Source organism: Narcine bancroftii, chromosome 3 (assembly GCF_036971445.1).
Source record: "Narcine bancroftii isolate sNarBan1 chromosome 3, sNarBan1.hap1, whole genome shotgun sequence".
NCBI lineage: Eukaryota > Metazoa > Chordata > Chondrichthyes > Torpediniformes > Narcinidae > Narcine > Narcine bancroftii.
Window position 1 is genome coordinate 158665843 of NC_091471.1, and position 12332 is coordinate 158678174.

Below are 12332 nucleotides of genomic sequence, written 5' to 3' on the forward strand. Positions count from 1 at the left end.
GGTAGATCATATTTGACTAACCTATTAGAGTATTTTGAAGAAATCTCAGGTAGGATAGACAAAGGGGAGGCTGTGGATGTTATATACTTGGATTTTCAAAAGGCTTTCGATAAGGTGCCACATATTAGGCTGATAAATAAAATTAAGGCCCATGGAATTACAGGGACGATATTAGACTGGATATAAAATTGGCTGATAGGCAGAAAGCAAAGGGTTAAAATTAACAGATCCCTTTCAGGATGGCTGTCTGTAACAAGTGGTGTTCCGCAAGAGTCGGTCTTGGGACCGCTGCTGTTTGCAATTTATATTAATGATTTGAATTGTGGACTAAATAGTTTTGTGACCATATTTGCAGATGACACCAAGATAGGTGGCGGAGCAGGAACTGTTGAAGAAACCATAAAATTGCCGAAGGATATAAACACATTGGGAGACTGGGCAAATATATGGCAGATGAAGTACAATGTTGAGAAATGTTTGGTTCTACATTTTGGCAGTGGAAATAAACAGGCAGAGAACTATCTGGATGGGGGGGAAAATTTAATCCTGGGAGGTGCAAAGAGACCTGAGCGTCCTCGTGTAAAGTAATCTAAAAGTTAATGCCCAGGTGGGATTGGTAGTGAAGAAGGCGAATGCTCTGCTGGCATTCATTTCAAGAGGAATAATGTATAAGAGTAGAGAGGTGTTAATGAGATTCTATGGGGCACTGATGAGACCCCATTTGGAGAACTGTGTACAGTTTGGGGCCCCCTATCTTAGAAAAGATGTGATGTTGTTGGAGAGGGTGCAGAGGAGATTTACCAGGATGATTCCTGGAATGCAGGGGCTGGCGTATAGGGAAGGTTTGGCAGCTCTTGGGTTGTACTTGATGGAGTATAGGAGAATGAAGGGACATTTCAAATATTGAAAGGTTTTGACAGAGTGAATGTAAATAACATGTTTCCCTTGATGGGCAAGTCGAGGACAAGGGGTCATAGTCTTAAAATTAGAAGTTATCCAATCAAAGCAGAGAGGAGGAAGAACTTCTATAGTCAGAGGATTCATGGAACTCACTGCCGCACAAAGCAATGGAGGCCAGATCACTGGGAGAATTTAAACAGAAAATGGATAAGTATCTCATTAGTAAGGGTATCAAGGGATATGGGGAGAAGGCTAGAAATTGGAACTAGGAGTGAATTTAGCTTAGCTTAGTACATAGTCACAGAACAGACCCCATGGGCTGAGTGGCCTGCTTCTGTTCCTTTATCTTGTGAACTAAGGTTCTCTATGTCTATTAACCTTTCCTTTAATCCTGACTGGAGTGTACAAATTCTGCTTTCCCAAAATTTTACCTTTAAAGGCCTCCCGCTTACCAAGTGCATTCTTGTCAGAAAACAACCTGTCACAATCCACACTTTATAGATCCTTTCTCATTTCCCCAAAATTGGCCATTCTCCAATTTAGAATCTCAACCTGAGGACAAGCCTATCCATATCCATAATTATCTTGAAAGTAATTGCATTATGATCATTAGATCCAACATGTTCCTCTACACACACTTCAATCACCTGTCATGTCTCATTCCCTAATAGGAGATCCTATATTCCTCTCTCCTCTCTCCTCTCTCCTCTCTCCTCTCTCCTCTCTCTCTCTCGTTGATACCTCTAATTTAGAAAATTTTCCTGAATATAAAGGCCATCCAGGCCTTTTACAGTATAGGAGACTCTATCAACTTGTGGAAGCTTTCAAATTAGCCTATTATCACAACTTTGTTTTTTGAAGCTGTCTGCTATCTCTCTGAAGATTTACTCCTCCAAATCTTGCTGACTATTATCTGGTTTCTAATACAACCCCATTAATGCAATCATACTTTTCCCTTTGCTCAGCCACACTGATCTCACCCCAGCAGTCAAGCCCTCTAATCTGTCCTGTCTGAGCATTGTTGTGATATTTTCCATGACCAGTAGTGCCACCCTTTTCATCCCTCTGGCTCTATCACGTCTGAAACAGCAGAACCTTGAAACTTTGAGCTACTAGTCCTGACCCTCCAGGAACCAACTTTCACTAATAGCAATAATGTCATTATTCCATGTGCCAATCCACACTCTAAGCTCATCTGCGTTCCCTACAATACTCCTTGCATGAAATAGACACACCTCATAACATTATTCCCACCAGGCATCAGTCTTAACATGATCGTTTTCTACTCCCACTCCACTATCTTCTCTGGTTCTCATCCCCTTGCAAATCTAGTTTAAACTCTCCCGAGCAGCACCAGCTGCTCCAGTTCAGGTGAAAAACATCCCACCAGTACAGTTCCACCTTACCTGGAAGAGAACCCGATCATCCAGAAACTTGAAGCCCTCTCTCCAGTACCATATCTATAGCCACATATTAAGCTGCAGCATCATCCTATTTCTTACCTCACTAGCACGTGGCACAGGGAGCAATCCTGAAATCACACCCTGGAAGATCAGTCCCTCAACTTAGCACCTAACTCCCTGATCTCTCTTTGCAGGATCTCCTCGCCCTTCTTACCCACGGGAAGCTTGTCTCCATCTTGGGAGACAAGCTTTCCATTGACATATACTACAAACCCTCCAACTCCCACAACTTCCTAGACTTCTCTTCCTCTCACCCTGTAATGATTCCATCCCCTTCTCTCAATTTCTTCGTCTTTGCCACATCTGTTCCCAAAATGAGGTCTTCCATTCCAGAGCTTCTGAAATGCCTGCCTTCTTCCACAAACATGGTTTCCCCTCCTCAACTCAGCCCTCACTGCATTTCCTCCATTCCCCGCTCATCCACCCTGCCCCCTCTACCATCAGACGCAACAAACACAGAATCCCCCTCATCCTCACCTACTACCCTACCAGCCTCCACATCCAACACATCATCTGCCGGAATTTTCGGCAGTTACCTCAGGATTCCACCACCAGACACTTCTTCCCCTCGGCATTCCGCAGTGACTGCTCCTACTGCGATTCCTTCATGCACTCAACCCTCCCCACCCACTGCACCCCTGGCACCTTCCCCTGTGACCGCAGGAGGTGCAACTCTTGTGCCCACACCTCCTCCTTCACCAAGGTCCGGGACCCCAAACAGGTCTTTCACTTGAAGCAAACCTTCACCTGTATATCCACAGGACTTGTTTACTGCATCTGGTGCATCCTTTGTGGCATTCTCTACATCGGAGAGACAGGTCACAGACTAGAAGATCGCTACACTCAGCACCTCCTCTCTGTTTGCAACCATAGCAACCTCCCAGTGGCCAACCATTTTAATTCCAAGTCACACTCCTGCAGTCACATGTCTGTCCATGGCCTTGGGTACTGCCCCACCTTGACCACCCGCAGATTGGAGGAACAACGCCTTATTTTCCAGCTGGGCACCCTCCAACCTTATGGAATGAGCATTGATTTTACTGTAACCTGATCAATAACCACTCACAGACACGAAGTAAAGGCCAAAGGTTTTATTGATCTAAAAATCAAAGCATGCCTCAGCATCCTGCTCGCTCAAGTTCAAAGGCAGGTACAGTAAAACCTCGTTAGAACACAGTAGTTGGGGTCCAAGATTACATACCGCATTACAGCCGATATACGTCATGATTCAGGAAGGAGGAAAAGAGAATACTGTGACTCAAACCCTATAATAAGACCTTTAAGCTTCACATATTAACATACACATCTTGTAAATGAGTCATGAGTCCATTTTTGAGTTTGTGGCTGTTAGCCACTGTTAGCCTGACATCCTAAAATCAATGTTTGGGGTCCACAGATACCCGCGCTGTAAGCGATTCTGCGGATTAACGAATGGCGTTCTAACAAGGTTTCACTGTATGAGGGAGGAGACTAAGGCTCTCCGCCTTAAGGGGAGGGGCTACCGGTTCTGCAAGTAGGCCAGCCTCCCCAGCTCAGTGGGGAACATGCCCTCAATACCATGTTCCACCATATTTACCCTTCCTTTTTAGATAGAGTCCAGCGGGGTGATGGGGGTACTGTCTTTACGGTCCATGAGTTGCACAGTAATGTTCACAGAATTAGTTTCTCTGGTGGTTTTACCCGTTCGGACCTCCGCAGTCCCACTGGCTGTGTTTCTTGCGCCAATGGCTCGGTCACTGAACTGACCTTAGGGGGGGTGCTGGTGAACCGTGTCAATGTCTCCCAGGTCCATGGGAGTGGGGGGTTTAGTCGGTAACCGAGGAGGGGAACCCTCCAGTGGGGGGAACTGTGCTGGGGTTGAGATGTCTAAGTCCTCATCCCAGGTGTTCCCTGGGGCTGGCTGGTCGCTGCCCAAGGGTATCAGATGCACCTCCCGCACTGGGACTCCCGCTCGTGCCCGGTCCTGAATGGACAGCATGTCGTCCCATTCATCTGGATACCTTACCAGCGCATACTGGGGGTTCGCATTCAAGAGGTGCACTTCTCCACTAGTGGGTCCACCAACAGCTTGGTTCCTGATGCTGACCTCCTAGGGAAGGAGAACATTCTTACATGGAGTGTTGCATTCGTAGCCCTACAGAGTAGGGACCTGGTAGCATGCAGTACTTCCAGAAGTACTTCTTGCCACTGGGACACATTCATCCCTCTCATCTTTAGGGCTAACAGGATTGCCCTCCAAATGGTTCTGTTTTTCCTCTCTACCTGGCCATTCCCTCGGGGTTGTAGCTCATGGTTCTAATCGCTATGCCCCTGGAGAGGAAGTAATGTCACGGTTCCTCACTCATTAATGCTGATCCCCAGTTGCTATGCACGTATATGGGGTATCTGAACAGAGTGAATATGGTGTAGAGTGCTTTAATGACCAGTGCTGTGGTCATGTCTGGGCAGAGAATGGTGAATGGAAAGTGTGAGTATTCATCCATTATGCTCAGGAAATAGCTGTTCTGGTTTGTGGACAGAGGGGCCCCTTGGTCTATACTGAGTCGTTCAAAGGGGCGAGTGGTTTTGATGAGGTGGGATTTCTCTGGTCTGTAAAACACAGACCAGGCAATTGCATGTCAGCTCTCTGACTTCCTCCACAGAGTAGGGAAGATTACATGCCCTCACAAAGTGGTAGAGTCTTGTGACCCCAGAGTGGCAGAGGCTATCGTGAAGGGCGAGGCAGCGATCTACTTGCACCCCAGTTCAGGTTCCTCTGGACAGCGCTTCGGGGGGGGCTCATTGAGCTTACCTGGCCGGTACAAGATCTCGTGATTATAGGTGGACAGTTCAATTCTGCATTGTCATTCTTAATTTTGCCCCACTGTTTGTTATTAAACATAAAGGCGACGGCTCTCTGGTCCATCAGCAGGGTGAATGGCCTGCTGTTCAAGTAGTGCCTCCAGTGACATACTGCCTCCACTATAGCCTGTGCCTTCTTCTCCACGGCAGAGTGTCTGCATTTGGGGCCTTGCAGGGTGTGTGAAAAAAATGCCACTGGCCTGCCTGCTTAGTTCAGTATGGCAGCCAGGGCAAAGTCGGAGGCATCACTCTTCATTTGGAACAGGACCGACTCGTCGATGGCACCACTCTCCACTTGAAAAGGACCGACTCGTCAATAGTGTGAGTTCCTGCCTTGGCAATCTTGTCCCTGATGCTCTCGAAGGCTTTAAGGGCCTCTGCCAAAGTGGGGGGGAGGGGGGGGGAAGGTTGTGATTTTCACCAGGGGTTGGGCCTTGTGGGCATAGTTGAGGACCCATTGATATGAAAAGAGCCCCAGGCATTTTTTTCAAGCTTTGGGGTTCTGGTAGCGGTTATTTCAGGAGGGCATGCGTGCATTCATTGTCGGGGCAATTAGATCATGCTGCACCACATACCCCAGAATCACCAGCCATTCCGTGCTGAACATGCACTTCTTTTGGTTATACCTTAGGTTGAGGGCTTTTGCAGTGGACAGGAACCTCCACAGGTTGTCGTCATGTTCTTTCTGGTCATGGCTGCATGCGGTGACATTATCCAAATATGGGTAAGTGGCTTTTAACCCATTGTCATCCACCACGTGGTCAATTTCCCTTTGGAACATCGACACCCCGTTTTTGAGGCCAAAAAATTGGTACAGTCTACTGTTGGCCTTAAATGCTGTGTAGGGCCGGTCCTTTGGGCAGATTGGGATTTGATGGTACGCTATCCGGTTCTTCTCTGCCCCCTTTACCACCATCACCTGTGCCCTCCATAGACTATTACTGGGCTCTGTTATGCCCTCCCTCAGCAACCGTTCCAACTTGGACTTAATGAATCCCCTGTCCTCTGGGCTGTACCGTCTACTCTTAGTGGCCACTGGTCTACAGCCTGGGGTGAGGTTCTGGAACAGTGGGATGGATGGACCCGTAGGGTGACCAGGCTACATGATTAGGCCTCTCCAAAAGGGGGGGAGGTGGGACCTCCCAGAACTGGTTGTTCCTGACTGAGTGGAGGATGGGGGCTGTCAAACTGCATCAGCTCCCCTTTTAACTGGCACTGGAAATCCAATCCCCAAAATGGCGGGGGCGCTGAGATGGGGCATCACCAGCAGTCTGAAATTTTTCTATTTCGTCCCCCCGACGGTTAGGTTCATGTAGCTCTTCCAGCGGATTTCTGTCGAGAGGGACTCGGAGGCTAGTGCTACCTGGCCCTTCACAGGGGACATGGTCAGGGAATAGCGTTCAGCAGAACACAGGTGTATGAAACTCTCGGTATTCCCCGTGTCGAACAGGCAACCTGTGGTGTGACCATTTACCTCTATGTCCATCATGGACCGTCCCAGCTGGTGTTGTTGACTCTGGTCCAAGATGATCGAGGCTAACGTCAGTTCGCTGTCTGACCCACTGCTGTCACGTCGTTTAGTTGATGGCCAACATGATGACCGCCTAGGAGTTCGCAAATGGCCGCCTCCATGGATTGCACACAGTGGAGACCGAAATTGAAGCCGCACTGATGTCCCTCCTTGTGACATGGGCCCAGAAGTTTGGTTCTCCACAACAGGAAATGATGACTGGAGCTGCTCGGTCCAAAATGGCGACGCAGGTCGAGGTCTGCAAGCAGTGTTGCTCATGGGGGGTTTAGACCTGCATACCCTTGTGTAGTGCACTTTCCGCCAGCAGTTCGAGAGGCTGCACTACATGCAGGGCAGTACTTTTGGGCATGCTTGCTCTGCCCACAGTAGTTGCACCTCATGTGCTCTGCAGTTGTGGCAACCATCAGGGGCAGGGGCCCTGAATCCCAAGATGGCATCGCCCGTCCTGCTTATCTGGGGGCCACGTGACCCATGGCGTAGACCTAAGCATTCTTTTGGGCAGTCATGGCCCAGGCCATCTGCACCACCTTCTGTAGGGACCGACCGTCCTCCAGGAGTCGTTCGTGGATGTGTTGGAAGTGGAATCCAGCGACTAGCCTGTCGTGGATGAACTTGTCTAGGTACTCGGCTGCCGTCATGTCCCAGCACCCGCAGGCTCATCCCAGCTCCCACATGGCCCGCACGAACTTATTGACTGACTCACCCGGGCCTTGGTGTCAGGAGCCAAGCTAAATATGCGCGTACGTGGCATTCCTTGCCGCTCCGCATTGTTGAAGGAGCAGGGCCATCAGCTCCTCATACTCCATGCAATCGCAGATCAGTTGGTACACGAGATGGCCTACCACTGCAAATAGTAGGTCATTCTCATCACTGTCTGTTGTGATTTCGTTGTGCCTTGTGTAGGCCTTCAAGCATTGTAGCTACATGTCGAATTTCACAGAGGCCTCTGGGTCTTTGGGGTCAATCTCCAACCGAATTACCTTGTCCATGGTGCTTAAAACTTTAGATCAATAAATTGTAGCATTATCAATGACCACTCACAGACATGAAGTAAGGGCCAAAGGCTTTTTTGGTCTAAAGATCCAAGCATGCCTCAGCATGCTGCTGGCTCAAGTCCAAGGGCAAGTATGGGGGAGGAGACTAGGGCTCTCAGCCTTTATTAGGGGTCTTAAGGGGAGGGGCTACTGGTTCTGCAGGTGGGCTAGCTTGCCCAGCTCAGTGTAGAACGTGCCCGCAATACCATGTACCATCACATTTACTGCTTTCCAGTAATCCTGCTCGCTTCTTCTTCCCACTCTCCCTTTTCCTGTCCTTCCAGTTCTTTCACCCATAGCCCTACCATTCACCCCCCCATTGCTGCTAACCCCTCCCTCCTCCACCTATTATCTCCCTACTCTTTTATTCGGATGCTTGCCGGCATTTTCTCATACCTTGATGAAGGGCTCAAGCCTGAAATGCTGATTATGTATCTTTCCCTTTGCTACATAAAGGACACTGTATGGCCTGCTGAGCTCCTCCAGCATTTCATGTTTTTACTTCAACCACGGTGTCTGCAGACTTTTGTGATTTACCTACCCACGTCATTTGTCCCTACGTGGACCGTGACATCTGACTGCTCATCCTTCCTCGTGAGAATGCCATGAACTTGATCTGAGATATCCAAGACCCTGGTAATTGAGAGGCAATATGCCATATAGGATTCTTGACCTCTTCCACATCTCTGGCATGGAATCTCTCCCTCTAACTATGGAATCCCCTATCAATACAGCTCACCTCTTCTCCTCCTCGATTCCACGCCAGAGACCTGACTTTCTTGTATGTGATTGCTTCCCTGTAACTCCTGTCTATCACCCCCTTAGCCTCCCAAATTGATCCGGAGTTTATCCAGCTCCAGTTCCCTAACAAATTTCTAAGGCACTGCAGCTGGATTCACTTCTGAAGTCACCAGGAATATTGTTGGCTTCCCTAACTATCCACATTCTGTAAGAGGAGCATGTCCCTGCCCTGGCTGCCATTCCCACTGACCAGGAAATTTTTAAAAACTGCCCTTATTGGTGCCTTCTTTTTGAATCCTTTTGTTCCTCTATTGGACTATCTTACCTCAATTCCTGCTGGCCGCTGCCTCTGCTAGCTGAAGCATCCAAAGCCTCTTCAGTCCCACTCGTACAGTGGTCGCTCCACTTAAGCTCACCTTTTTTCATTGGCTGCACCTACTTTCCTGGTGCCTTTTAAATGCTCCTGTTCTCGTTCAAAGTACCGCTCTCACAGCTCCTGTCAAGACATTTCTAGACTCAGTACTATCTCCAGTAAGCACAAGTAAGGGAATATTATAACTCTATTAAACAGCACAACAAGTGGTAATCAAGTTTTCTTCAACCGACACTATGCAAAAGTATGAATCCAAATTAGATCTGAAATCTGGTCCTTAATTAATAGAGATTTTGCAGTATAAATTTGGTCATGTAAACATAGAAATAATACCTCGAACTAGTGTGCATTATTTGTAAGACTTGTTTCTTTTAAAAAATAGAACTTAGATCACTACAGCACAGTATAGGCCCTTCAGCCCTCGGTGTTGTGCTGACCCATATATTCCTTCCAAAAAAAATTACTAAACACTTTCTACCTCATAACCCTCTATTTTTCATTCATCCATGTGCCTATCTAAGTGTCTCTTAAATACCCCAAATGTTTCAGACTTCACTACCATCCCTGGCAAGTCATTCCAGGCACCCACACCTCTCTGTGCAAAAAACTTACCCCTGATGTCTCCCCTAATCTTCCCTCCCTTCATTTTGTACATGTATCCTCTCCTGTTTGCTATTTCTACCCTGGGAAAAAGGCATTGACTGTCCACCCAATCTTTGCCTCTCAGAATTTTGTACATCTTTATTAAATCTCCTCACATCCTTCTTCGCTCCAAAGAAAAAAGTCCCAGTGTGACGGATTATGTGATGTTTTATATTATGTATAGATATGTTTTAAAGGAGATAAATTTTGGGGTTTTTTTTAGTGTAGGTCACAAACAAACACAAATATTTCACAACACAGATCTCATTTAAGATGCCAGAAGTCTGCTCAAGCCAGACTGTTCAGGCTCCAAATGCCTTTGTAAAGACAATGAAAACTGCTTTGCTGAAGGACTTCACAAGTATGGACATGCTGTGGAGTAATGGATTATTGTTTTGGAAAGCAACAGATGAACAACTCAGAAGATTGTGTCCGGTGCCGCAGTCTGGTTTTCAGCAGTGGCTTTTGGAATCTTGTTTGAAAACCCGATTTTGAAGATGGGTTGCGAGTTCTGAGTTCAGTCTGTTCAAAGCCTGTACAAGAGGAGATGGCTAGCTGTATAACATTTTTCCTGAGATAAGGGAAACAGAAAAGAAACTCTGTGGTGACCTGAAAGAAAGAGGTTATCACCTGGAAAGCCCTGATGGGGCAAGTTTCTTTGGCAAGACACTGAAGTGGCTGATCTGAAGGAATCAGTTTGTGTGTGTCCAATGAGCAACAAATCTGTCTCTGAAAACCAACAAGAACTTTCCTGAGCTGTAACCATTTACTTTACAAGCACCAAAGCTTGGTGAATATTCCTAAATGTTAAATTCTGTGCACAATATAATAATTGCCTGATGCCAGTGAACTTGGTGGAATGAGAAGTGAGATTGGACTGTGAATCAAAGAACTTTTCTGAACTTACACACACATTACATACATGTGCACTTAGAATTAGAATGGGGTTAAGTTAATAGTAATAAGTTGAAGTTTGATCCTGTTTTTATGTTTAAAGAAAATTAAAATTTTCCTTTGTTTAAGTAACCATTTGTCTTGGTGAATTTCTGTTGCTGCTGGATTTTGGGGTCCTCTGGGCCTGTCACACCCAACTCTACTAACCTTGCCTCATAAAATATTTTCAAATCCAGCCAATATCTTAGTAAATCTCCTCTGCATCTTCTTCATAGCTTCCACTTCCTTCTATAATGAGGTGACCAGATATGAACACAATACTCTTAAGTGTAGTCTCACAAGAGATTTGTAGAGTTACAACATGACCTCTTGACTCTTAAACTCAATCCCCCTATTTATGAAGCCCAGCATCCCATAGGCCTTCTTAACTTATTAACTAGCATGGTTGGCAAGGTGGTTAGTGCAATGACTTTACAGCACCAGCAATCAGGACCAGGATTCGAATCCCACGCTGTCTGTAAGGAGTTTGTACATTCTCCTCATGTCTGTGTAGGTTTTCCCTGGGGGTTCCGGTTTCCTCCCACCATTCGAAATATACCAGGGATGTAGATTAATTGGATGTTAATTGGGCAGCACAGACTCATGGGGGTTCCGGTTTCCTCCCACCATTCGAAATATACCAGGGATGTAGATTAATTGGATGTTAATTGGGCAGCACAGACTCATGGGCTGTAAATTTAAATTTAAACTATCCTTTCAATCTGCACGGCAACCTTGATGGATGTATGGATTTGTTCTTCCACACTCTTAAGTAACTGACCTTTAACCCTGTACTCATCCTTCTAGTTTTGACCTTCCAAAATGCATCACCTCACACTTATCCGGATTGAACTCCATCTGCCACTTTTCTCTCCAACTCAGCATCCTGTCTATATCCTTTGTAACCTATGACAACCTTCACCTCCATCCAATTCTACCAGCCTTCATATCATCCTCAAACTTAATGACTCATCCTTCCACCTCTTCATTTAGGTCATTTATAAAAATCACAAGGAGCAGGGGTCCCAGAACAGATCCCTGTGGAGCTCCACTAGTCACTGACCTCATGCAAAAAATTTTTCTATCCACTATTACTCTCTGCTTTCTACACGCAAGTCATTTATTTTATCCACACAGCCAAGGTTACTTGGATCCTATGCCTTATGACTTTCTGAAGGCGTCTTCTCATGGGTGACCTTGTCATATGTCTTACTAAGATCCATAGACCACATATACAGCCCTACCTTCATCAATTTCTTATGTTACCTCCTCAAAAAAACTCTGTTAGGCTCGTGAAGCATGATCATCCCATCACAAAGGCATGCTGACCATCCCTGAGTAGACTGTACTTATCCAAATGCTCATTCTAAGAAACCTCTCTAATAGTTTGAATATCATTGACGTAGAATTCACCGGTCTATAATTCCCAGGATTTTCCCTATTACCTTTTTTAAACATTTGCTATTCTCCAATTCTCCAGCAACTCCCCTTTGGCCAAAAAGGACTCAAAGATCATAGTCAGTGCCCCAGCTATCTCTTTCTTTGCTTCCCACATCGACCTGAAATTTATCACATCAGGACCGTGGATTTACCAATCTTGATGTTTTTAAGAAGATCCAACACATCCTATTCCTTTATCTCCACATAGTCCAGCCCACAAGCCTGTTCTATTCCAACCTCACTCTGAACAAGGACGTTTTATCTTTTGAAGACAGAAGCAAAGTATTAATTTAGGACCTCCTCTGCCTCCAGGCATTTGTTGCCTCCATTATTCTTTCACGGCCCCACCATATTCTCATCATCCTTCTATTCTTCACATATGCATGGAACACATTGGGGTTCTCCTTAATCCTACCTGCCAAGGCTTTCTCATG

At 46.3% G+C, this 12332-nt stretch overlaps 1 protein-coding gene across 3 annotated transcripts in view; it reads left to right on the forward strand.

Annotated features, from left to right (window-relative positions):
• Nucleotides 1–12332, forward strand: part of LOC138757764 (broad substrate specificity ATP-binding cassette transporter ABCG2-like) — a 116339-nt gene that overhangs the window by 86444 nt on the left and 17563 nt on the right. The window contains exon 13 of one of the 3 annotated variants that reach the window (XM_069925600.1): nucleotides 5836–5915. The exons of the other annotated variants lie outside the window; for them this stretch is intronic. Coding sequence (XP_069781701.1) covers nucleotides 5836–5840 — 5 coding nt within the window. The 3' untranslated portion in view covers nucleotides 5841–5915. Of the gene's footprint in view, nucleotides 1–5835; nucleotides 5916–12332 lie in introns of those variants that run through there. 3 annotated transcript variants of the gene reach the window in all.